The following is a 27,352-nucleotide window of genomic DNA, read 5'->3' as shown; positions in this document are numbered from 1 at the left end:
ACACACACTGCATCTATGAAGCCACACTGTTGTAGCCCGTGCAGAATGAGGCCTGGCACTGTTCTGCTCAAATAAACATGGACTTCCCAGGAAGAGATGTTGCCTTGATGCCTCTCTAAAATCCCAGTATATCAAATGGTACCTTCACACACATGCAACTCACCCTTGCTGCGGGCACTGATGCCCCCCATACCATCACAGATGCTGCTTTTGCACCTTTCTCTGATGATAAACTGGATGGTCATGTTCACCTTTAGCACTGAGAACTGAACGTCTGATTTTCCCGAAAACAAGCTAAAATTTGAACTCACTTGAATGTTAAGTGACACTTTTTTCCATGATGTTTGTATGTAATTTCTTCTGAAGAAATCTCTCCTTCTGGGTAAAATCGCTTACTCGTTCACTACTCCCTACTCACTATATAGGGGATTACTATATACAGGACTATATAGTGAGCTCATTGGTAAAATGGGGGGGGGGGGGGAAACATTTTTTGACATGGATTATATTCATCAGGGACGAGCTCCAGCAGGAACCCTGAAATACGTATAAACTCATTTATAATTTTAATGATTACCGTTAACATTAACTGCATAACAGATGTCAAGTCTTGATATGTGACTCCCCTACAAGGATACATTGCATTCCATCGCAAGTCAAGATGTAAACAATGTCAATGCACCAAGCATGCAGAGTTTGACCTAAAACAAGCTGTATACAATAATGGGATAGCGATCGATATCCATCCACCCATCCCTTATCTGTAGCCGCTCATCCTGTCTGACAGGGTCGCAGGCAAGCTGGAGCCTATCCCAGCTGATGATGGGTGAGAGGCGGGGTACACCCTGGACAAGTCGCCAGGTCATTGCAGGGCTGACACAGACAACCATTCACACTCACATTCACACTTACGGTCAAATTAGTGTCACCAATTATCCTAACCTGCATGTCTTTGGACTGTGGGGGAAACTGGAGCACCCGGAGGAAACCCACGCGGACACGGGGAGAACATGCAGACTCCACACAGAAAAGCCCTCGCCAGCCGCTGGGCTTGAACCCAGGACCTTCTTGCTGTGAGGTGACAGTGCTAAACACTACTACACCGTGCCACCATGATCAATATTTATAGCAGAGCTCAGCGGAGCACCATACCTAAGAAAAAATGGTAAACCCATCAAGTCGATTTTTTGTGGTTTGTGCGTGTACCCCCAGTCATGCACACTGCCTAGTGGTCAGTGTTAGTAATTACCAGTCATACACACCGCCGAGTGGCCAGTGTTAGTAATTACCAGTCATACACACCGCCTAGTGGCCAGTGCTAGCCAGTAAAGAAATAAAACAAAAGAGACTGGCTAGGATACAAGAAAATTCTACAACCCAGAAACAGATGGGAGCTCCACTTTTAGGCAGTGCCTAAATCTATATATTAATTTAATATTTAGCTGATCAGCATTTATAAATGGACCCATACAAAGACGTATTTCACTCAGGAATCATAGTGATGGCTAAAATTACAGACTTACCCATGGTTCGATCCCTTTTTGAAAACCTGGCATCAAACGCACCGCTCTGCTTCTTAGTCACCATTTCTCGCCATGTGGTAGTGCGGCTCAATCAGAGTACATGAAACATTGTCAACACCTTGTCAACCAATCAGATTACATCTTAGTTACAGCACACGGCAGCATACCGACTGCATCTATTTCCTACGGACATGTTTGTATCTGGCCATTATTTAGATCTTAAATCTTAGTTTCACATAGCTGCTCAGTTTTGTACAGATATATAAACAAAAATATTTTTTGTTACTTGGTGAAAAATAGACGGCGGCAAATCCTACTACAGACGGCAATTTGCCGCTGCCTACCAGCTAATTTTGAGACCTCTGGATCCTGTCAGGTGAGAATCCCACCAATGTCCTGAAACTGTTCCTGTCCATTTCAGCTCCCTCTTCAACTGACTGGGTTCAGCTCGAGTCCCTGTGCTTTTTCACCTGCTCTTTCAGGGTTTTTAAGGGACTGAGGTCCAGGCAGTTTCATGCAGATCACAAGTTGTTCCACATTCAGTGTGCAATTGTGTACAGTCTGATTCACTGTGCACCATGAACACACACTGACTACATCTCCAAGTCTCTTTCATTTGTTCGAACTAAATGACTGACATGTTTATGAAAGAAGAAAGAAAGAAAGCACAGCTTTATTCATCACACACTTGTGAAATTTCCTCTCTGCATTTAACCCATCTGAAGCAGTGAACACACACACACACACACACACACACCCAGAGCAGCCACGCTAACAGCACCTGGGGAGCAGTCTGGAGTTCAGTGCCTCGCGCAAGGGCACGTCAGCCCAAGGCCGTCCCATATTAACCTAACTGCATGTCTTTGTATTGTGGGGGAAACCGCAGCACCCGGAGGATCTCTTGCCAGCCGCTGGGTTCGAACCCAGAACCTTCGTGCTGTGAGACGACCATGCTAACCACTACACCACCATGCCACCCAATGAATGTGTTGTCTGTTCCCCAACATGGAAATGCAGGAACACCAGAGTCTTCATCACACACTGGAAAATAAAAGAAAAACATCTGGATTAATCCCCACACACTGGACTGTGGTACTTCATGACCAACAGCATGGAATCATCTCTGCTCCAAGAGAAACATTATTATCTCCTGTTTATAATTTAATTCAACATTTATTCAGTCTTGTATAATATCTGTGTTCTAACACTGAGCTCCAACAAACGAGAACTTCCACAAGATCTAACAGGAAAGTGAGCAGACGTTTCCCATCACATCACTGCTCTTATCCAATCACAGGCTTTGGAGCTTTTTAAACAGGAACTCACACTGCGGTGGGTTTGATCTCTTGTTCTACATGTAGATTTAAGTGCAGACTTTAAGAAGAAGCCGAGGAGAATTTTACAGGAACGACAGAAGACACGGTGTGGAGGTGGAGAGCAGGAAGGAGTGTCAGAGTGAGTCAAGTGGCTCCTTAAATCACATATTTGTGGCAGTGTGGCATTAAAGATGATCATTTTACTGAGTTTTGAGGAGAGTTGAGAAGTGTGCTGCTGATCAGGAACGGAAAAGCCGAGATCATCTTATTCAGACAAAAGCAGCAGGATGAAGTCAGAGACAGCAGGGTGTCACAAGGAGACGAGGTGTTCATTTACAATCACTCTCATGCACTCAGACGGGACATTTTGGAGACTCTGACTGACTCCATCTTCTGCTTTCAGATGAATTTTAAATCAATTTTACTGAACAACAAACAGCATTAAAGACAACTGGGAGGAAAAAGTCGGAATAAATAGAACACAGTGAAAATTTCTAAAACTGGTTTCATTTCATGGCCCGGTCATTAAAGAAAAATGATAATGAGGTTAAATTCATCTTTTTATTCGACATTGAGGTAAAAAGTGTCATTACTCACCTCAGTATCTGTAGCTTGTAATGTTTATCATCCTTAAGAGCAGAGAGCAGCTTCTTTCCTGAGTCTCCTATTTTATTCCCAGTCAGAGTCAGTTCTCTCAGGTGTGAGGGGTTTGATCTCAGAGCTGAACTCAGAGCAGCACAACCTTCATCTGAGACACCACAACCCCACAACCTGCAGAGACACAATGACACACAGTTCACTGCCTCAGTTTATGAAGATCAAGATTTGCTTTGTTTGTCTTTAAATTAGAGGTGTGTATGTGTGAGAGAGAGAGAGATTTGTCTCCCCCCCCTTTTTTTTTGCCGCTTCAGCCCAAAAAGTAGCTAAGCTGTGAGCAGAAGAAGGAAGTGACAGCTCAGTCATTACAATCAAAAACAAATTTCAGAAATTAAATGCAAATCATCCATCCATCCATTATCTGTAGCCGCTTTATCCTGTTCTACGGGGTCGCAGGCGAGCTGGATCCTATCCCAGCTGACTATGGGCGAGAGGCGGGGTTCACCCTGGACAAGTCACCAGGTCATCACAGGGCTGACACACAGAGACAAACAACCATTCACACTCACACCTTCGGTCAATTTAGCTCCACCAATTATCCGAAGCTGCATGTCTTTGGACTGTGGAGGAACCAGAGCATCCAGAGGAAACCCACACAGACAGAGGGAGAACATACAAACCCCACACAGAAAGGCCCTCGCTAGTGTGTCGGCTAGTGTGCTCGAACCCAGGACCATCTTTAATGCAAATCAAACAACTTTATATTTAGAATTCATTTGCAATATTTACAAATTCAGTAAATATCACATTCCACCACTGTAGGCTCCAATATGTTTAGGTTTGATACATCAATCATATTCTGTCCCAGTTTACTAATTGGCAATTCATTATAAGTCTCCATCCCTTTGAGAGATCGACCAATCATAATAAGGAGAAGCTGTGTGTCCAGGCGGGACAAACAAAAAACACATTGTCCAATAAACACTGAGATGTTTTCCCCCCCGCCGTGAACACACACTCGCCCACACTCCATTCCCTCCCAGTGAAGCCGTGCGTCTGGGCAGGGCTCAAAATGACGCATTAAAATCCTGTTGTCCAATGAGCTTTCGTCTTTCTGCCCATTAAAACAGCGAGTACACAAACACCTAACAGACACTAATAGATGCAGAGGCTCCAGCAGGGGTCTGTTAGCTCTGTGTTAGGGGCTTTTCACACAGGCTGCACTGTTCACCACTAAACAGTGCGAGTTTAATGAACGAACAGCGCGATATTGCAGTGAGATACTCCATCAATCTGATTCACTAAAATACTGAACGACACGAAGACTGATGAATAAAATAGACACTTTGGGAAATGTTTCATTGCTGCATTTTAATGAAATGTGAGGGGAAGCTGGGTTTCCAGTGCCGCCTTAAAGCAAAATCACCACTAACAGAGATGGACTGGAACATTATTTACCATTTTAAACAACAAGAACCTTATTTGAAAAATTCAAAATCAACAAAAAGGATTGTTGCGATGATTTTCAGTTCATTGGAAGTATTTTTTCTTTAATTTCTTGAAAAAAAGAACCCCAAAATTCTCTGTGACAAATCAGTGTGCAGTGAACAGAAACAATCTTCCTCCTCAGGACATTGATGATGAACCTAAAACCTCTGCTTCAGTCTCACTATTAGAGAATGTGTCTTACTGAGGAGCAGGTCATGTGACTCTCAGTGAGATGATCTTACCCCAGTGTCTCCAGTTTACAGTGAGGATTCTCCAGTCCAGCACAGAGACGCTTCACTCCTGAGTCTCCCAGATTATTATTATTCAGACTCAGATCTCTCAGGTGTGAGGGGTTTGATCTCAGAGCTGAACTCAGAGCAGCACAGCCTTCATCCGAGACACCACAACCCCACAACCTGCAGAGACACAATGACACACACTTCACTGCCTCAGTTCATGAACATCAAGATTTGCTTTGTATGTCTTTAAATTAGAAGTGTGTGTGAGAGAGAGAGAGAGAGAGAGAGAGAGTGATAGAGATTTGTCTCCCCCCCTTTTTTTTGTCGTTTCAGCCCAAAAAGTAGCTAAGCTGTGAGCAGAAGGAAGTGATAGCGCAGTTGTTACAATCAGAAACAAATTTCAGAAATTAATGCAAATCATCCATCCATCATCTGTAGCCGCTTTATCCTGTTCTACAGGGTCACAGGCAAGCTGGAGCCTATCCCAGCTGACTGAGGGTGAGAGGTAGGGTTCACCCTGGACAAGTCGCCAGGTCATCACAGGGCTGACACACAGAGACAAACAACCATTCACACTCACATTCACACCTACGGTCAACTTAGAGCCACCAATTATCCGAACCTGCATGTCTTTGGACTGTGGGGGAAAACTGGAGCACCCAGAGGAAACCCACACAGACACGAGGAGAACATGCAAACTCCGCACAGAAAGGCCCTCGTTGGCTAGTGTGCTCGAACCCAGAACCTTCTTTAATACAAATCAAACAACTTTATATTTAGAATTAATTTGCAATATTTACAAATTCAGTATATCACATTCCACCACTGTCGGCTCCAGTATGTTTAGATTTGAGATGTCAATCATGCTCTGTCCCAGTTTACTAATTGGCAATTCGTTGCAAGTCTCCACCCCTTTGAGAGATCGACCAATCATAATAAGGAGAAGCCGTGCATCCAGGCGGGACAAACAAAAAACACATTGTCCAATAAACACTGAGATGGTTTTTGTTTTTTCCCCCCCGTGAACACACTCACCCACACTCCATTCACTCCCAGTGAAGCTGTGCGTCTGGGCGGGGCTCAAAATGACGCATTAAAATCCTGTTGTCCAATGAGCTTTCGTCTTTCTGCCCATTAAAACAGCGAGTACACAAACACCTAACAGACACTAATAGATGCAGAGGCTTCAGTGGGGGTCTGTTAGCTCTGTGTCAGGGGCTTTTCACACAGGCTGCACTGTTCACCACTAAACAGTGCGAGTTTAATGAACAAACAGCGCGATATTGCAGTGAAATACTCCATCAATCTGATTCACTAAAATACTGAACGACACCAAAACTGATGAATAAAATAGACACTTTGGGAAACGTTTCATTGCTGCATTTTAATGAAATGTGAGGGGAAGCCGGGCTTCCAGTGTCGTCTTAAAGCAAATCACCACTGACAGAGATAGACTGGAAGATTATTTACCATTTTAAACAACAAGAACCTTATTTGAAAAATTCAAAATCAACAAAAAGGATTGTTGCAATGATTTTCAGTTCATTGGAAGTATTTTTTCTTTAATTTCTTAAAAAAAAATTCTCTGTGACAAATCATCAGTGTGCAGTGAACAGAAACAATCTTTCTCCTCAGGACATTGATGATGAACCTAAAACCTCTGCTTCAGTCTCACTATTAGAGAATGGGTCTGACTGAGGAGCAGGTCATGTGACTCTGAGAGATGATCTTACCCCAGTTTCTCCAGTTTACAGTGAGGATTCTCCAGTCCAGCACAGAGACGCTTCACTCCTGAGTCTCCCAGATTATTATTAGTCAGATCCAGTTCTCTCAGGTGTGAGGGGTTTGATCTCAGAGCTGAACTCAGAGCAGCACAGCCTTCATCTGAGACACCACAATCATACAACCTGCAGAGACACAATGAGAGACACTTCAACAGATTTTCATCTTGGTGTAATAGTGGTTGTGAAGATGATGTCTCATGTTGGATTGTCTCTATTCTCTTCACCAATCACAAGCTATTATTAATAATGACTCAAACATTACCACTGTTACTGACATTAAGTTTACTCGAGGTGCAAATGATTCAGCAAAAAGTCAATAATTTAAAGGTTTAAGTGAAGTCAGGTTTTGTAGAATTTATCTCTGCTTGACTGGATTTTTAATGATCACATATTTAATTGTAAAGACATTTATTTAAAGTAAAAATGATTCTGAGGAGAAATTATCACTTCATGACTAATATATTTGTTCTGCATGTTTTACACTTAAAGAAAATTTTAATTGATAAACAACACTGTATACAACTATTAACTGCTGCTTTAGTGAGTTATTGTGACTCTCAGAGAGATGATCTTACCACAGTGTCTCCAGTTTACAGTGAGGATTCTCCAGTCCAGCACAGAGACGCTTCACTCCTGAGTCTTCTAGTTTATTCCCAGTCAGATTCAGTTCTCTCAGGTGTGAGGGGATTGATCTCAGAGCTGAACTCAGAGCAGCACAGCCTTCATCTGAGACACCACAATCACACAACCTGCAGAGACACAATAACACACACTTCACTGCCTCAGTTTATGGAACATCAAGATTTGCTTTGTGTGTTTTGTAATTAGAGGGGTGGTGTGTTTTCCCATGGATTTGGCATTTTTTTCACCATTCCGTATCAAGGAAGTAGCTAAGCTGTGAGCAGAAGAAGGAAGTTACAGCTCACGAGTTACAATCAGAAACAAATTTCAGAAATTAATGCAAATAATCAAACAGAACTTCAGATTTACAATTTATGTGAAATATTGCCAAATTATTCCACCACTGCAGGTTCCAATATGTTTAGGTTTGAAATGTCAATCATGTTCTTTAATGATTTATTGATTGGCAGTTGGTTATAAGGTTCTGCCCCTTTGACAGAGTGGCCAGTCATAATAAGGAGAAGCCGTGCATCCAGAAAAACACATGAACAAATGCATTGTCCAATAAACACCGGTATGTTTCTTTCCCTGTGAAAACACACTCGCCCACACTCCATTCCCTCCCAGTGAAGCGGTGCGTCTGGGCGGGGCTCAAAATGACGAGATAGACACTTTGGTGAAATAAAAAGTTTGAGTTTAATGAACAAACAGCGCAATATTGCAGTGAGATACTCCATCAATCTGATTCACTCAAATATTGAACGACACCAAGACTGATGAATAAAATAGACACTTTGGGAAACGTTTCATTGCTGCATTTTAATGAAATGTGAGGGGAAGCCGGGCTTCCAGTGTCGTCTTAAAGCAATCACCACTGACAGAGATGGACTGGAACATTATTTATTATTAACATTTATTATTATTATTAAAAAAAAAAAAAGATTGTTGTAGGTTTCAGTTTATTGGAAGTTCTTTTCAGCTCCTTTTTAATTTTTATGTCTTTTTATATTGCATCAGTTCTGTGGCATTAACGTCTCATTTTAGTTTTCAAACTCTATATTCCTGAGATCATTTCTACCATGTCACTGCTCATCGGCGTTGCCAGACCCATTTAACTGGGCCACGTGCCGCAGTGTGTATATATATATATATATATATATATATATATATATATATATATATATATATATATATGCTGTGCCCCAGTAAAATTTCCTGATCACATTTCAGAAACAGTAATGTCTTTGGCACTGCGGAATAACCGGATACAGCAGACGCATCCAAATCGCAACAGTGCTACCACTAGTTACTGTAATAAATGGTTTGCGATAAAATTAACATTAATGAATTCACATCAGGGGTGGCACGGTGGTGTAGTGGTTAGCGCTGTCACCTCACAGCAAGGTGGTCCAGGTTCGAGCCCTGTGGCCGGCGAGGGCCTTTCTGTGCAGAGTTTGCATGTTCTCCCCATGTCCGCGTGGGTTTCCTCTGCGTGCTCCGGTTTCCCCCACAGTTCAAAGACATGCAGGTTAGGTTAACTGGTGACTCTAAATTGACCGTAGGTGTGAATGAGAGTGTGAATGGTTGTCTGTGTGTCAGCCCTGTGATGACCTGGTGACTTGTCCAGGGTGGACCCCACCATTCGCCTGTAGTCAGCTGGGATAGGCTCCAGCTTGCCTGCGACCCTGTAGAACAGGATAAAGCGGCTAGAGATGATGAGATTTCAAATCAGATTGAATGATATTCTGCATACAGCTCTGTGTCCATCTCCACACCTGTTATTGTCAGCGCAATACTTCACTAACTCCTGAGTTTACACCATAAACTTCACATCAGAATAAACAGTAGTCCCTACCATTTCGAATGGTATAAAGTATTCATCTGGGCCTTTTGCCTTTCTCAAGTAATCCAGTTTTGAAATTACAGCAACAGCAAATTACAGCAACAATTTGTCTCCAACTTCAGACTGATATTCTAATGTAGCTTATGTTACATAGTTTTATCGGTCCATGATATATTTTTACAAATTATTGCTAAGGCATACAGCAGGCTATCCCACTATCATGATATTTATGTTGCCAGATTCCAGACAATCCACACAAGTATGAAAAGATATTTCAGTCGGCCATGCTTCCTATAGTGGCATACATTCAAGAACACGGAACATTCATAAACGCAAAATGTTTTTCCTTTATAGAAAAGCCTGATGTCTCGTCTCGTCTTCTACTGCTTATCTGGGGCCGGGTCGCAGAGGCAGCAGTCTGAGCGTGGAAGCCCAAACTTCCCTTTCCCCAGACACCTCGGCCAGCTCCTCGGGAAGAACACCGAGGCGTTCCCAGGCCAGCCAAGAGACATAGTCCCTCCAGCGTGTCCTGGGTCTTCCCCGGGGCCTCCTCCCGGGGGGACATGCCTGGAACACCTCCCCAGGGAGGCGTCCAGGAGGCATCCGAAAGAGATGCCCAAGCCACCTCAGCTGATTCCTCTCGATGTGGAGGAGCAGCGGCTCTACTCCGAGCTCCTCCCGAGTGACTGTGCTTCTCACCCCATCTCTAAGGGAGCGCCCAGCCACCCTGCGAAGGAAACTCATTGCGGCCGCTTGTATCCGCAATCTTGTTCTTTCGGTCATTACCCAAAGCTCATGACCATAGGTGAGAGTCAGAACGTAGATCAACCGGTAAATCGAGAGCTTCGCCTTTTGGCTCAGCTCCTTCTTCACCACAACGGACCGGTAAAGCGAGTGCATCACTGCGGAGGCTGCACCGATCCACCTGTCGATCTCACGCTCTATCCTTCCCTCACTCGTGAACAAGATCCCGAGATACTTAAACTCCTCCACTTGAGGCAGGACTTCTCCACCAACCTGGAGAGGGCAAGCCACCCTTTTCCGGTCGAGAACCATGGCCTCGGACTTGGAGGTGCTGATTCTCATCCCAGCTACTTCACACTCGACTGCAAACCACCCCAGTGCATGCTGAAGGTCCTGGTTTGAAGAAGCCAACAGGACATCATCATCTGCAAAAAGCAGAGATGAAATCCTGTGGTTCCCAAACAAGATTCCATCCGGCCCCTGGCTACGCCTAGAAATTCTGTCCATAAAGATTATGAACAGAACCGGTGACAAAGGGCAGCCCTGCCAGAGTCCAACATGCACTGGGAACAGGTCTAACTTACTGTCGGCAATGCAAACCAGACTCCTGCTCCGTTCATACAGGGACCAGACACCCCTTAGCAAAGAGCTCCAAACCCCATACTCCCGAAGCACCCCCCACAGAATTCCATGAGGGACATGGTCGAATGCCTTCTTCAAATCCACAAAGCACATGTGGACTGGTTGGGCAAACTCCCATGAACCCTCGAGCACCCTATGAAGGGTATCGAGCTGGTCCAGTGTTCCATGACCAGGACGAAAACCACATTGTTCCTCCTGGATCCGAGGTTCGACTATTGGCCAAATTCTCCTCTCCAGTACCCTGGAGTAAACTTTCCCTGGGAAGCTGAGGAGTGTGATTCCCCTATAATTGGAGCACACACTCCGGTCCCCTTTCTTAAAATGAGTGACCACCACCCTGGTCTGCCACTGCAGAGGCACTGTCCCCAACCGCTACGCGATGTTGCAGAGGCGTGTCAGCCAAGACAGCCCCACAACATCCAGAGACTTGAGATACTCGGGGTGGATCTCGTCCACCCCCAGTGCCTTGCCACCAAGGAGCTTGCAAACCACCTCACTGACTAAGGCTTGGGTAATGGATGAGTCCACCTCTGAGTCATCAGCCTCCACTTCCTCAATGGAAGACACGACGGTGGGATTGAGGAGATTCTCGAAGTATTCTTTCCACCGCCCGTCAATGTCCCCAGTCGAGGTCAACAGCTCCCCACCCACACTGTAAACAGTGCTGGCAGAGTACTGCTTCCCCCTCCTGAGGTGCTGGACGGTTTGCCAAACTTTCTTTGAGGCCGACCGATAGTCCTCCTCCATGGCCTCACCGAACTCCTCCCAGTTCCGAGTTTTTGCCTCCGCAACTGCCTGAGCTGCGGCACGCCTGGCCTGCCGATATCAGTCAGCTGCCTCAGGAGTCCCGGAGGCCAACATGGCTCGATAGGATTCTTTATTCAGCTTGATGGCATCCCTTACTTCCAGCGTCCATCACCAGGTTCAGGGATTGCCGCCACGACAGGCACCGGAGACCTTGTGACCACAGCTCCGAACAGCCACGTTGACAATGGAGGCAGAGAACATGGTCCACTCAGACTCAATGTCCCCTGCCTCCCTCGGAAGCTGGGAGAAGCTCTCCCGGAGGTGGGAGTTAAAGACCTCCCCGACAGAGTGCTCGGCTAGATGTTCCCAGCAGACCCTCAGCATACGTTTGGGCCTGCCAGGTCTGTCTGGCTTCCTCCTCCACCAGGGGATCCAACTCACCACCAGGTGGTGATCAGTTGACAGCTCAGCCCCTCTCTTCACCCGAGTGTCCAAGACATAGGGCCGGAGATCAGATGAAACGACAACAAAGTCGATCATTGACCTCCAACCTAAGGTGTCCTGGTGCCACGTGCACTAATGGACACCCCTATGCTCGAACATGGTGTTCATTATGGACAAACTGTGACTAGCCCAGAAGTCCAATAACAAAACACCACTCGGGTTCAGATCGGGGAGGCTGTTCCTCCCAATCACACCCCTCCAGGTGTCACGGTCATCACCCACGTGAGCATTGAAGTCCCCCAGTAGAACAATGGAGTCCCCAGTCTGAGCACCTCTCAATATCTCTCCTTGGGACTCCAAGAAGGCCGGATACTCTATACTGCTATTCGGCCCATAGGCACCAACAACAGCAAGAGCCCTCTCCCCAATCCGAAGGCACAGAGAGGCAACCCTCTCATTCACTGGGGTAAACTCCAACACATGGCGGCTGAGCTGGGAAGCTATAAGCAAGCCCAAACCAGCCCGCCGCTGTTCACCATGGGCGACTCCAGAGAAATGGAGAGTCCAGCCCCTCTCGAGGAGCTGGGTTCTGGAGCCCAAGCTGTGCATGGAGATGAGCCCGACTATCTCTAGCCGGTACCTCTCAACCTCTCGCACAAGCTCAGGCTCTTTCCCCCACCCAGCAAAATGACATTCCATGTCCCAACAGCTAGCCGCTATGTTCGGGGATCAGGTCGTCGAGGTCCCTGCCTTCGACTGCCGCCCAATCCACACTGCACCAACCCCCTACAGCTACCTCTGTGGATGGTGAACCCACGTCACCGCTTCGGGCTGAGCCCGGCCGGGCCCCGTGGGCAAAGGCCCGGTCACCAAGCGCTCGCATACAAGCCCCAACCCCGGACCTGGCTCCAGGGTGGGGCCCCGGTTGCGCCATACCGGGTGATGTCACGGTCCTTGATAGATTGTTATCCATAAGGGGTTTTGGTGAACTGCTCTTAGTCTGGCCTGTCACCTAGGACCTGTCTGCCTTGGGAGACCCTAACAGGGGCGTAATGCCCCCGGCAGCATACAGTTAGGTCCATAAATATTTGGACAGAGACAACATTTTTCTAATTTTGGTTCTGTACATTACCACAATGAATTGTGAACAAAACAATTCAGATGCAGTTGAAGTTCAGACTTTCAGCTTTAATTCAGTAGGTTGAACAAAATGATTGCATAAAAATGTGAGGAACTAAAGCATTTTTTAAAACAATCCCTTCATTTCAGGGGCTCAAAAGTAATTGGACAAATTAAATAATTGTAAATAAAATGTTCATTTCTAATACTTGGTTGAAAACCCTTTGTTGGCAATGACTGCTTGAAGCAGGGGTGATAGTGTTCAGGCGCCGCGCCGGATTTCCGGCGTACCGTGGCTGGGGAAAAAAAAAAAAAATCTAGTTCGCCCATTGTCCTGTGTCATTCTGAGATGTGCAGATAGACAGTAAAGGGAATTCGCATGATATGGAACTAGTGGGGAAAAAAGTGCCGTCACGGCACAAATTAGACCCTCGGAGGGTCTAATTCGTGCCGTGACGGCACTTTTTCCCCACTAGTTCCATATCATGCGAATTCCCTTTACTGTCTATCTGCGCATCTCAGAATGACACAGGACAATGGGCGAACTAGATTTTTTTTTCCCCCCAGCCACGGTACACCGGAAATCCGGCGCGGCGCCGGAACGCTATCACCCCTGCTGAAGTCTTGAACTCCTGTACATCACCAGATGCTGTTTTTACTCCTTTTTAATGCTCTGCCAGGCCTTTACTGCAGCGGTTTTTCAGTTGCTGTTTGTTTGTGGGCCTTTCTGTCTGAAGATTAGTCTTTAACAAGTGAAATGCATGCTCAATTGGGTTGAGATCAGGTGACTGACATGGCCATTCAAGAATATTCCACTTCTTTGCTTTAATAAACTCCTGGCTTGCTTTGGCTTTATGTTTTGGGTCATTGTCCATCTGTATTATGAAACGCCGACCAATCAGTTTGGCTGCATTTGGCTGGATTTGAGCACACAGTACATCTCTGAATACCTCAAAATTCATCCGGCTGCTTCTGTCCTATGTCACATTATCAATAAACACTAGTGACCCAGTGCCACTGGCAGCCATGCATGCCCAAGCCATCACACTGCCTCCACCGTGTTTTACAGATGATGTGGTATGCTTTGGATCATGAGCTGTACCACGCCTTCGCCATACTTTTTTCTTTACATCATTCTGGTAGAGGTTGATCTTGGTTTCATCTGTCCAAAGAATGTTCTTCCAGAACTGTGCTGGCTTTTTTAGATGTTTTTTAGCAAAGTCCAATCTAGCCTTTTTATTCTTGAGGCTTATGAGTGGCTTGCACCGTGCAGTGAACCCTCTGTATTTACTTTCATGCAGTCTTCTCTTTATGGTAGATTTGGATATTGATACTCCTACCTCCTGGAGAGTGTTGTTCACTTGGTTGGCTGTTGTGAAGGGGTTTCTCTTCACCATGGAAATTATTCTGCGATCATCCACCACTGTTGTCTTCTGTGGGCGTCCAGATATTTTTGCATTGATGAGTTCACCAGTGCTTTCGTTCTTTCTTAGGATGTACCAAACTGTAGATTTTGCCACTCCTAATATTGTAGCAATTTCTCGGATGGGTTTTTTCTGTTTTCGCAGCTTAAGGATGGCTTGTTTCACCTGTATAGAGCGCTCCTTTGACCGCATGTTTTCTTCACAGCAAAATCTTCCATATGCAAGCACCACACCTCAAATCAACTCCAGGCCTTTTATATGCTTAATTGAGAATGATATAATGAAGGAATTGCCCACACCTGCCCATGAAATAGCCTTTGAGTCAATTGTCCAATTACTTTTGGTCCCTTTAAAAACAGGGTGGCACATGTTAAGGAGCTGAAACTCTTAAACCCTTCATCCAATTTTAATGTGGATACCCTCAAATAAAAGCTGAAAGTCTGGACTTTATGTCCATATCCATTATATAACTATAACTTGAATAGGTTTCAGTAAACAGGTTAAAACAAAAAAAATTGTCAGTGTCCAAATATATATATAGGCTATATATATATATATATATATATATATATATATATATATATATATGGACCTAACTGTAGCTCCTAGGATCATTCAAGCACACAAACCCCTCCACCACAATAAGGTGGCAGTTCTAGGAGGGGAAAAGCCTGATACTTTATTAAATACTTTAAATACTGTAAATACTTTATTAACTTTCAGATCATATCAGGTATACGACTGGGAAAGTCATAAAGTGACTTTTTTTGTGTAATGTTCCCTCCTGTAGTACTTGATTATTTTTAGTGTGGAACATGGAAGAGGAATGCAAAACTTCACTGGCTGGAGTCAGAGGTTGCTATGATCTGCATTCAGATATGCTTTACTTTGAAAAACCTGCTGATGTTCATAGAATAGAATAGAATGCCTTTATTGTCACTATACACATGTACAATGAGATTAAAAGCAACTCCAATCACAGTGCAAACAGCATAAAATATAAAAAATATGCAATAAAAAAAAGAGAAGAGGGAGAAAAAAGGTGCTATGTACAGTGTTGTGTTCCACATTATGGAGTGGGGTATTGCATATTATAAGTGTTGCACAGAGTGTGTTTATTTAAATAAATATTCTCATACATTCATGAAGGTATCTTTGCATTTTTACCTTTACCAGTGCTTTTGTCAAAAATGTTTTAAAAAATAAAGTAAATACATAAATTGGATAAAAAAAAAACACCACCACCACCCCACTGATATGGGTATTGGTGGTGGTGGTGGTGGTGGGGGGGGGCTGAGTCTCAGGTGCAGTTTGTGTGATTCGTTACAGTGTTGTAGTAAATTTTACAGTGAGTTCAGACACCTTGCAGCCGGATCAAGTCCCATTTTGTGCTGCAGCTTCTCACATACGTCCATCTGACCCAAAGACTCTTTTACCCCTTTTCCACCAAATCAGTTCCAGGGCTGGTTCGGGGCCAGGGCTGGTGCTGGTTCACAACTTGTTCAACTTGCGAGCCAGCTGAGAACCAGTGTGCTTTTCCATAGCTCGTGGTGCTAAGGGGAGCCACGTCATTATGTCGCTGTATACGTCAGTTACGTTGCTGCGTTTGCATAAACCTTGGCGCGAATATTGAAGCAACAACAACACAGAGAAGAAGAAGCAGCAGCAGCAGCAACAACAACAATAATAATGGATGACTTTGCGTTTGTACAGCTGCTGCTTCTCGGCGCTTAAAAATGGCGACCTTTCGAGGTCTTGCAATTGTTGTTGGTCTTAACAACTCTGGCCCCGCCCGGCTGACGTAAGCGGTTCTTTCCTCTGGCCCAGCAAAGAGCTGGTGCTAGCCTGGAACCAGTTTTTCTGGCCCCAGGCCCAGTTCTTTGTCAGTGGAAACAGAAAACCCGGTTCCAAACTAAGCACTGGCCCCAAACCGGCCCTGGAACTGCTTTGGTGGAAAAGGGGCATGTGACAAGTCATCAGTGTGCAGTGAAAAGAAACAATCTTCCTCCTCAGGACACTGATGATGAACCTAAAACCTCTGCTTCAGTCTCACTATTAGACTGTGGGTGGTAGAAATGGGCAACTGGACTTGCTTGAAGATTCTTGAAAACGTTTCACCTCTCGTCCAAAAGGCTTCCTCAGTTCTGTCTGACTAATAGGGAGTGACTCCCTATTAGTCAGACAGAACTGAGGAAGTCTTTTGCACGAGAGGTGAAACATTTTCAAGAATCTTCAAGCAAGTCCAGTTGCCCATTTCTACCACCCACAGTTTACTATGACCTGGATGATTGAGAATCTTCACAGACACATCTCTCACTATTAGAGAATGTGTCTTATACTGAGGAGCAGGTCATGTGACTCTCAGAGATGATCTTACCCCAGTTTCTCCAGTTTACAGTGAGGATTCTCCAGTCCAGCACAGAGATGCTTCACTCCTGAGTCTCCCAGTTTATTATTAGTCAGATCCAGTTCTCTCAGGTGTGAAGGGTTTGATCTCAGAGTGGAACTCAGAGCAGCACAGCCTTCATCTGAGACACCACAACCACACAACCTGCAGAGACACAATGACACACTTCATCTACAGATTTTCATCTTGGTTTAATTCTTACTTTAAAGATGTTGAGTGTAAAATTATTTTTATTGTTCAGAATGTCATGAGGATTTAACATCACCTGTTTATTCTCATTAACAGTGTAATTAATAATGATAATACTGAGTGTTATATTGAGTTTCTCTCCTCTGCTGTGTGTGATATTAAACCATCAGCAGCTGAAGCTGAACAGAGAACAGCAAAGAGACCATGAACTTTAATGAGAGAGAGAGAGAGAGAGAGAGAATCTCAGATGGTTCTCTACTAGACTTATAGTGCACTACACAGGGGCAATAAACTTGTTTCTCCAGGGTCTACAGAGTGCATTTATAGATTTATATTATTGTAGAATCAGAGAAATAAACAATGATTATTCCATATAAATCCTACAAACATTCAGCCACTCGTTCTTGAGACAGCATGCAAACAAGAGTTTCAGAAAAAATGGACAGAAAATCTGAAAACATACCGGTTTCACCTCTCAGTGTCGGAGGAATAAAAATGTCAGTGTAATTTATGACGATGTTCGTTTGTCTAATTACTTTTTCATCCCTCAAAAAAGAGGGAGCACATATAAACATTGCTGTAATTTCAACACCAGTCACCCAATCTGGATGCAAGTTTCCTCAAAATAAAGCTGAAGGTCTGCACTTTGAGTCAGTGTTGTAGTCGAGGCACTAAACCTCGAATCCAGTCTCGAGTCCCCAATGTTCAAGTCAGAGTCAAGTCCAAGTCATTAAAAATAATAATAAATTCGAGTTGAGTCCAAGTCAAGTCCAACACTCCAACCGCACCAAGACGGTGACTGTTTTAGCGCCATTAACATTAGTTTGTCTCTGAACATGGCGTATGAACAGGTGAATGTGCTTCTCTTTATCAGGGAGTATGAAGTATTCTGTCAGAGATGGTTGGGAGATGGATGCAAGTGCAGAAGGTGTGTGTTTATTAATACAATTTTCCATCCAAGATGGCGCCGCAGACGGCTGCCACGGGACTTTGCCCTCTCGTACTTTCTATGTTTTTGTGAAATTGTTGTGTTGATTCTTCTCTGTGCTTCACGGAATGCTGCGCCGAGGTTTTTTTTTAATGCCTACACATTCCGGTCCTGATAGGAGTGAAATGTGTGGGTGTTTTTTCCTCTCATCTCTCATTTCTCAGCCTCTCCCTTCCTGACAAGCCTCTCTCCTGCTTTGCTTCTGCGGACTTGTCTTGTCTGAGACCCCCTTCCTGCACTGTTCTCTGAATCGAAATTATGGATTTGATCAACTGGTCACTTCACGTAATTGACAATCTTCTTGACGAGAAGTCTGGGTTTGGGGGAACCTGCCTGTCCTGCCAGAACGTTTGCAGCCGGATACACCATGGATGCCTGGGAGAAGTGGCGTGTGGTGTGCTTGACGATTCTTTCCGTGGAGGACATTGAGGATATTTACCTATTCGGAATCATGATCACAGGATTTTTGCTGATTGGACTTGGCATTGCCCTGGTGTATCGAGGAAATCAGATAATGGTGGCAGCTGTTTAAAGCCCCACAAAGCTGCCCGACATGATTGAGGCGGTGGGTAGAGCTGTCGGCACTCAGACTGTGGCTGTTCATAACTTGAGTCGCAACATTGATAACGTCATGGAGAAGTTGATGGCTTTGCAGAGAGAAATGGATCCTTTTGGTGGTCAGAATGGATAAGCGGGTTAAGCGGAAAAGGACACGTCTACCCATCTTAAGTTTAAATAAATTCCAAACTTATCTTGGCTCTCCCAGCCAGCACTGCCTTCAAGGCCGTTGCTGTAGAAATGCGATTCTCCCCCTGGAGTTCACTGCAGTGAGACTGTGTGTGTTTTTTTTCCCCTATACTTTCTTTCTGTCTGTACTATGAAAGCCAAGTCGAACCGGAGTCGAATTCCTCGTGTGTGTAACATACCTGGCAATAAAGTGCTTCTGATTCTGATAAGTGAAGACGGTAAACAATCCAGGGGAGGGTTTCCCGAAAGCCTCTGAAGGCCAAGAGTGTCTTTAATATATTTACCATATATTAATATATTTAATATAATTAACATGGAGTTAATTATTAAATAAACATACGAAAAACATTATGAATATATTTCAGTATGGTCTGGAATCATGTATGGATATCGGAATGTCACATTGATTTCCCTACATTTTCATCAAATTTAACTCCATAAGGCCAGTGATTATCTAATTTAGTGTCATAAATGAGACAAATTTCTGCCCCTCTAACATTGTGCATGTGTGAGAAAGAAAGAGAAAGAGAGCATGAGAGAGGTTTTGATTTATGTGAAGCTAAAGCCTGGTGCACACGGGCGACTTCTCGTCACAAGCATATTGCAATTTTTGGATGCAAGTTTCCCCTCTCGTGTGCGCGTTATCTGCGACCAGTGGGCGATTTGGGGAGGGGGATTCAAGTCACATGGAAATCACGTAACTACTTCACAGGCGGGGATTGGCTTAGCCTTTAGAGGTGATCGCTTCATTTCTGCAAAGACACGCACATGTGGCGATATCTGTGCAACAAGTCAGTGACTGGCAATTTTTCACCGCAGAATATCAAGCATGTTTGATACCTGCAATCTGTCACAAGCAAAAAAAATAATTTAAAAAAAATTAAAAATCGCCGTCACAAATATCCACACACGAAACAATTTTTCGCTTGCATCAAAAGGTTGCAATTCAACCTCCTTAGATAGGCTACACACAGATTAAAACCTCTCTCGTGTGTTCACTCTCTCTCTCTCTCTCTGTGTGTGTGCACATATAAGGGAGAACATTGCTAACTTGGCATTGTGGATAACAATTGAAATAATCCTGAGTCTATGTTTGAGTAATGGTGAAATGAGCGGGCAAGGGGAACACATTTACTTAGTTATTTACTTTATTATTTGCTCATTCTTTCATGTGAACATTTATTCATTTATTTAAAAAAACAAAACACTTGGAATAAAAAAAATGTCACCCAAAAATGTAAAATAGTTTCAATTTTTAATTACCACATATGCTCAAGGATCATAAAATATGTTCAAATATTGTATTAACACTTGTCACGGTCACTTATTGTTTTTTGGTAAAAACAAATGCCATGTGACCTCCTGGACTGGATTTAGCAACTATTCATGCCTATGGAGCCATCCCACGTGACGTCACGACAAATGCGGCTGCCATTTTGGACATGAACTACCCAGTAGTCTACCACAGCCAACAACGAGGAACGACGGCGAAGCATCGAAAGGAATATAGCCATCAAAGAAAGTTTTTACTTTCAGCAAGACTTCCATCATGCCATTATATTGTTGTGTACCTGGATGTAGTAACCATCAACACACAAGGCAAGATTTATCATTTTATCGGATCCCAACAGATGTTGACTGACGGAGAAGATGGATGGTCTCTAAAATATTGGCAAAATGATGTTTATTGACATAGCAATCATGTGTAACGGGAACCATTTGCATATCCGAAGTGTTGTGTTTACATCAAAGATAAAATAAACCGATATGACAACGACTGCTGCTGCCAGGTTGGGGACACAAACTAGTAGAAAGGAAGTGTGCCAACAGTGCCAACACACTTCCTTTGTGGTAGATTCTGCTTTAAGGTAAGATGCATTTAATTATTCGTCTGCTGTGGGTTTGGAATCGGTAGCCTGACCGATTCGTTCATGTTTGTGGTGCCATTTGTTTGTTGACGCGTGTTGAAATGGAAGATTGGTTGTTGACATGATTTCCAGTGATGCTTTGGTGCTGCTGTGGATCAGATGTGTTGAGTAGCCTGACTTTTTTTTTTCTTGCGTGTGGTATCATTGTTGACGCGAGGTTGTTTTTTGAACATGCCAATGCGGACACGATTTCCCCTGATGAGTTATGACTTCAGACGCGATGCGTGTGTGGAGTCCGCGTGATGTGTGTGTAAGATAGGCTTCTCATGTGTTTGGAGATCCACGCTCTGAGACAAGCGCAAGCACCCCCCAAGGGGAAAAAAGGGACCCCCCGAAAATATCGGCATAGTTCGAACACTGGGTTGGAGAAAGTAATGGCAAATAGTGAGTGCACAAACCATAGAAGGTAAACTGTACACAGCGCCAGGGCAGTGTGATGGTATGTCTACTTTTAGATTGTGTTAGCTTGTCAATGAACACACTCGTCACTCGACGAGTTTCACGTCTTTACGACGGATACTTAAATGTGTGTTAGGTATTATTGTTGCAGTCTAAGCAGTCATTGTAGCAGCTAGATGAGCGAGAACCGAAAGGGTCTGTGCCATAAACCGTTATTTCTTCATGTCCAAAATGGCGGTCGCGTTTACGAAGGTCACGTGAGTGGGAAGGGTCCATATCGGGGATGCACATTGCAAAGAAGCTCTTCGTAATGTTGCTATTTAGACTCCTTCTGATGAATGAATTCAGGAAAACCACATACAGAGACAACGCTGTAAGTCACTGCTGAAAGTCTCTCAACTCTCTCTTTAGCTCTAAAGGGTAACAATATTGGGAAACCGACCCCAGAACAGCAGGCAAAATTGTAAAACGGTGAAACAGGCGATAGGTCAAGCGAGGCACAAATAGACTATCGTAGACTCGGCAGAATCAAAGACAAGAAGCAGGAAATCAGGGATCAGGAAACCAAACAAGGAAATACGGCTCAGTAATGTGTCAGCAATGCAACTCAATACTTCACAAAGAAAGTGTGTTTTCACAGATTTTATTTAGGTGTGCTGATTGCGCCTTAATCCTGAGCAGGTGCGAGTCATTTGTGGCCCCCGCGCTGTCCGGAGTATTCCTAAATACTGTACAAGCCAGAGCTGAATCCAGATGCAGTTCCCACAACCTTCGGCCAAAAAGTGGACAAGTCAAACGAGACAACACGGTCAATAGTCCGCAAGAGAGATGTTCAAAGGTTAAGAAAACACTTTTTATGGCTTCCCTAACTTTTTTTTTATTAAGCGTGATGTGTTATTTTGAGTTCCTTTGGACATAAACGTAATAATTGCTGATGCAGCTAAGCAGCTTGATGTTTGTTGGGTGTCTTGCTTTGATTCAGCGTTGTCAGAAAAGCCTCGGTAATGATGAATTAAAACAATTCTATAAATATTGTTCACTTGTATGTAACTAATTGATATGGTAATGCTTGTTTTTCATGATCATCGTTATTCGTGTCATTCTCCAAATACTCGAGGAAATCAGTGAAGAAATGTCGCTGGCACTATGGTCCATTTTGTCAAATATGGCCATAATTTCCATAATCTAGTTGTACTCTGTGATAATTACAGTTAGCTTTTTTTTTGTTTATACAATTTTGTCAATTTATTATTGTCCCTTATATTTTTATTGTTTCCTGCTGTCATCAAGAGGACCACATTGGAAATAAGTGCATCTTATACTTTGTGTTGTCCTTGGTGCTATTTATACTGTATCTTTTACATGTATGAATTTTAGCAAATAAATATTTTTCGCCTTTTTTTCATACAAGTGCATCCTGCTGTAATGTTCACATGAATCCTGTATAGTAAAGCAGTGTTTGTTTACATGTCTGAAGATTTTCAGTGTTTCTCTCTGTCTTTTACCACCCACAGTGTTTGTTTACCCTCTTTCTGCGTTGCCACTGGGGTTGGACTGCCTACTATGGTAATTACGGTAGGCTCGCCTGGGGACGTCTTGATGAAGTTTTTCATGAATGAGTCTAGAGCATGCAAAGCATGCTAGCGAGGAGTAGAATGAATAGTTTCAGCCTCGTTTTACAGGTAAAGAGTTCAGGTTTGCAGCTCATTAATACACTTTCAGATGTATAGTGAAAAAAAATGAAAAGAAAATGACTGTCGCCTTAGTATCCCTTTCACTTTGCCCTTTCAGAACTGAATTATACACTCAGCCTTGCACCCAAATGACGTCACGCATCGCCCTTCCAAGAGGCAACATGGCCGCTTCCTGGTGGCATTAAAGTCACGGTGGTGTAGTGGTTAGCACGGTTGCCTCACAGCAAGAAGGTTCCGGGTTCGAACCCAGCAGCCAGCGAGGGCCTTTCTGTGTGGAGTTTGCATGTTCTCCCCGTGTCTGCATGGGTTTCCTCCGGGTGCTCCGGTTTCCCCCACAATCCAAAAGACATGCAGTTAGGTTGACGTGGGGCGGCCTTGGGCTAAGGTGCCCTTGAGCAAGGTACTGAACCCCTGACTGCTCCCCGGGTGCTCTGGTGTGGCTGCCCACTGCTCTCTGTGTGTGTGTGTGTGTGTGTGTGTGTGTTCGTTCACTGCTTCAGATGGGTTAAATGCAGAGGATGAATTTCACTGTGCTTGAAGTGTGCATGTGACGAATGAAGGTTTCTTCTTCAATACAAAAACGCTCACTACTTTCTTATAAATGGTTAAACATACCTGAAACTTTTCTTACAGGCTCTCAATATTACAAGCTACCAACTCATGCATGTCTTTAATTTACATTTTCTATTCTTTTAAACCTGACATTTTGGGTCTGGTGTTCTCTTTGCTATTGATGAGCATGGTGTCATCACACCAAGATCTAAAGAGCTCTCTAAGGACCTCAGAAAAAAGGGTGTGGATGCCTATGAATCAGGCTGGATTTATTAAAAGACCTTTAAATTATTAGAAAGAAATCATTCCACTGTCAGGAAAATCATCTACAAGTGGTATAGATTTCATACAGCTGCCAATTTGTCCAGGACCTGGCCGTCCCAGCAAATTCAACCCAAGAGCAGGCTGTTTGATGCTAAAAGAGTCTCCAAGAACCCCAAAATTTCATCACTGAATCTGCAGGTAACTTTTGCAGCTGTTGGTGTGAAAGTGCTTACATCTACAATCAGAAAGAGATTGGGCAAAATCTGACCTGCATGGGAGGCATAGGCTTAGCTAGTGAACCATGCAGCTATGTTTTACATGGCCAATTCTCAAAAAAAAAAAAAAAAAAACCCACAACCCAGCAATAAATCCCCAAACACCTTAAATTTTATACTAACCCATGCTAACCAAAATTTTGTTTTGTTAAGTAATTTTGTGCATTTTTGTCGACAGTCAGCGGTTTCCCAGGGCGTGCCCGGCACGTGCGCTTTCCAAATATGGAAGTTAAATTGAGAAAATCTAATTTGCTGCCAAAAATGTAGTGCTCTTATTGGTCAGACTTCGAAATGAGGCTTGAATGAAAGCAAAATACTACGAGTTTTGAGAGCTTTGCCGGCGAAACTCAGCAGGTTTAGAATGAGTAGGTCATGTATTTAGATAAACATCTTTGCGAGTTTATCATACAAGCCTGATAAACATATGGACAGAAACTTTATACTTTACGCTTTCCTATGTGCCCATTGACAAATAATAATATAGTTTTTAAATTGCCTAAATTAGATGGAACATAAAACTTGTCGCACTAAGAGCCCACTTCCACATTCATAAAAGACTGTTCCCATGATAACGGCAAGATAATCACTTTCAGTCTTTCGGTTTCGACTGGTTTCTCTTTCGCCAAGATTTACATCATCTTAAATTGTACTTTCATAAACTACCATTATTATTGAATTTTTTGTATTGTTTACAGTATTTACACTTCAAGTAATTACAGGAAAACTTCCTTTCATTTATAACTTAATTCCATTTATTTTTAACTCCTGTTTATTGCACTTTTTAACAGAATCAAAATGATTCCTAACATTTTGTGATGTAACATTTGCATTATGTACATTTGTTAAAGGTGGCAGTTCTAAACCCCTCCTAGAACTGCCACTTTATTGTGGTGGAGGGGTTTGTGTGCTTGAATGATCCTAGGAGCTATGCTGTCAGGGGCATTATGCCCCTGTTAGGGTTTCCCAAGGCAGACAGGTCCTAGGTGACAGGCCAGACCAAGAGCAGTTCACCAAATCCCCTTATGGAGAGAAAAAAAAAAATAATAATAAAGGACCGGGACGTCACCCGGTATGGCGCAGCCGGGGCCCCACCCTGGAGCCAGGCCCAGGGCTGGGGCTCGTATGCGAGCGCCTGGTGGCCAGGCCTTTGCCCACGGGGCCTGGTCGGGCTCAGTCTGAAGTGGTGACATGGGCCCGACCTCCTGTGGGTTCACCACCCACAGGGGTAGCCGTAGGGGGTTGGTGTAGTGTGGAATGGGCGGCAGCCGAAGGCAGGGGGCCTCAAAGACCTGATCCCCAAACACAGCGGCTAGCTGTTGGGACATGGAATGCCACTTCGATGGGGGAGGGGGGGAAAGAGCCTGAGCTTGTGCGGGAGGTTGAGAGGTACCAGCTAGAGATAGTCGGGCTCACCTCCATGCACAGCTTGGGCTCAGGAACCCAGCTCCTCAAGAGGGGCTGGACTCTCCACGGTGAGCAGCGGCGGGCTGGTTTGAGCTTGCTTATAGCTCCCCAGCTCAGCCGCCATGTGTTGGAGTTTACCCCAGTGAATGAGAGGGTCACCTCTCTGCGCCTTCAGGTCGGGGAAAGGGCTCTTGCTATTTGTGCCTACGGGCCGAATAGCAGTATAGAGTATCCGGCCTTCTTGGAGTCCCTGGGAGAGATACTGAGAGGTGCTCAGACTGGGGACTCCATTGTTCTACTGGGGGACTTCAATGCTCACGTGGGCGACGACAGTGACACCTGGAGGGGCATGATTGGGAGGAACAGCCTCCCCGATCTGAACCCGAGTGGTGCTTTATTATTGGACTTCTGTGCTAGTCACAGTGTGTCAGTAAGTGCATGTGGCACCAGGACACCTTAGGTCGGAGGTCAATGATCGACTTTGTTGTTGTTTCACTTGATCTCCGGCCCTATGTCTTGGACACTCGGGTGAAGAGAGGGGCTGAGCTGTCAACTAATCACCACCTGGTGGTGAGTTGGATCCGCTGGTGGAGGAGGAAGCCGGACAGACCTGGCAGGCCCAAATGTATGGTGAGGGTCTGCTGGGAACGTCTGGCCGAGCACTCTGTCGGGGAGGTCTTTAACTCCCAACTCCGGGAGAGCTTCTCCCAGCTTCTGAGGGAGGTGGGGGACATTGAGTCTGAGTGGACCGTGTTCTCTGCCTCCATTGTCAACACGGCTGCTCAGAGCTGTGGCCGCAAGGTCTCCGGTGACTGTCGTGGCGGCAATCCCCGAACCCGGTGGTGGACACCAGAAGTAAGGGATACCGTCAAGCTGAAGAAGAAGTCCTATCAGGCTATGTTGGCCTCCGGGACTCTTGAGGCAGCTGACAGGTATTGGCAGGCCAGGTGTGCCGCAGCTCGGGCACTTTCGGAGGCAAAAACTCGGAACTGGGAGGAGGTCGGTAAGGCCATGGAGGAGGACTATCGGTTGGCCTCAAGGAAATTCTGGCAAACCGTCCGGTGCCTCAGGAGGGGGAAGCAGTACTCTGCCAACACGGTTTACAGTGCGGGTAGGGAGCTGTTGACCGCGACTGGGGATATTGTCGGGTGGTGGAAGGAATACTTCGAGGATCTCCTCAATCCCACCATCACGTCTTCCATTGAGGAAGCAGAGGCTGATGACTCAGAGGTGGACTCGTCCATGACACAAGCCAAAGTCACTGAGGTGGTTTGCAAGCTCCTCAGTGGCAAGGCACTGGGGGTGGATGAGATCTGCCCTGAGTATCTCAAGTCTCTGGATGTTGTGGGGCTGTCTTGGCTGACACGCCTCTGCAACATCACGTGGCAGTTGGGGACAGTGCCTCTGCAGTGGCAGACCGGGGTGGTGGTCCCTCTTTTTAAAAAAAGGGGACCTGAGAGTGTGCTCCAATTATAGGGGAATCACACTTCTCAGCCTCCCAGGGAAGGTTTACACCAGGGTACTGGAGAGGAGAATTTGGCCAATAGTCGAACCTCAGATCCAGGAGGAACAATGCGGTTTTCGTCCTGGTCGTGGAACACTGGACCAGCTCTATACCCTTCATAGGGTGCTCGAGGGTTCATGGGAGTTTGCCCAACCAGTCCACATGTGCTTTGTGGATATGGAGAAGGCATTCGACTGTGTCCCTCATGGTATCCTGTGGGGGGTGCTTCAGGAGTATGGGGTTCGGGGCTCTTTGCTAAGGGCTGTCCGGTCCCTGTACGAACGGAGCAGGAGTCTGGTTCGCATTGCTGGCAGCAAGTCAGACCTGTTCCCAGTGCATGTTGGACTCCGGCAGGGCTGCCCTTTGTCACCGGTTCTGTTCATAATTTTTATGGACAGAATTTCTAGGTGCAGCCAGGGGCCGGAGGGAATCCTGTTTGGGAACCACAGGATTTCATCTCTGCTTTTTGC

The 27,352-nt window shown here is 44.8% G+C and overlaps 1 protein-coding gene across 6 annotated transcripts in view; it reads right to left on the bottom strand.

The window, feature by feature from the left end:
- Window positions 1-27,352, bottom strand: part of LOC132870646 (NACHT, LRR and PYD domains-containing protein 12-like) — a 426,251-nt gene that overhangs the window by 345,754 nt on the left and 53,145 nt on the right. For all 6 annotated transcript variants that reach the window (XR_009651160.1, XR_009651159.1, XR_009651161.1 and 3 more), the window contains exons 9-12: window positions 16,909-17,082; window positions 7,523-7,696; window positions 6,897-7,070; window positions 5,167-5,340 (exon numbers count right to left, since the gene is read on the bottom strand). Coding sequence is in view for 2 of the 6 variants with exons in the window: in XM_060904396.1 (XP_060760379.1) it covers window positions 5,167-5,340; window positions 6,897-7,070; window positions 7,523-7,696; window positions 16,909-17,082 (696 nt within the window). In the remaining 4 variants the exon portion in view is untranslated. The remainder of the gene's footprint in view (window positions 1-5,166; window positions 5,341-6,896; window positions 7,071-7,522; window positions 7,697-16,908; window positions 17,083-27,352) is intronic.

This window comes from Neoarius graeffei, chromosome 22, assembly GCF_027579695.1.
Source record: "Neoarius graeffei isolate fNeoGra1 chromosome 22, fNeoGra1.pri, whole genome shotgun sequence".
In the NCBI taxonomy this organism is placed as follows: domain Eukaryota; kingdom Metazoa; phylum Chordata; class Actinopteri; order Siluriformes; family Ariidae; genus Neoarius; species Neoarius graeffei.
Note: the sequence above shows the minus strand (reverse complement) of the source record. Positions and strands in the feature narration are given on the sequence as shown.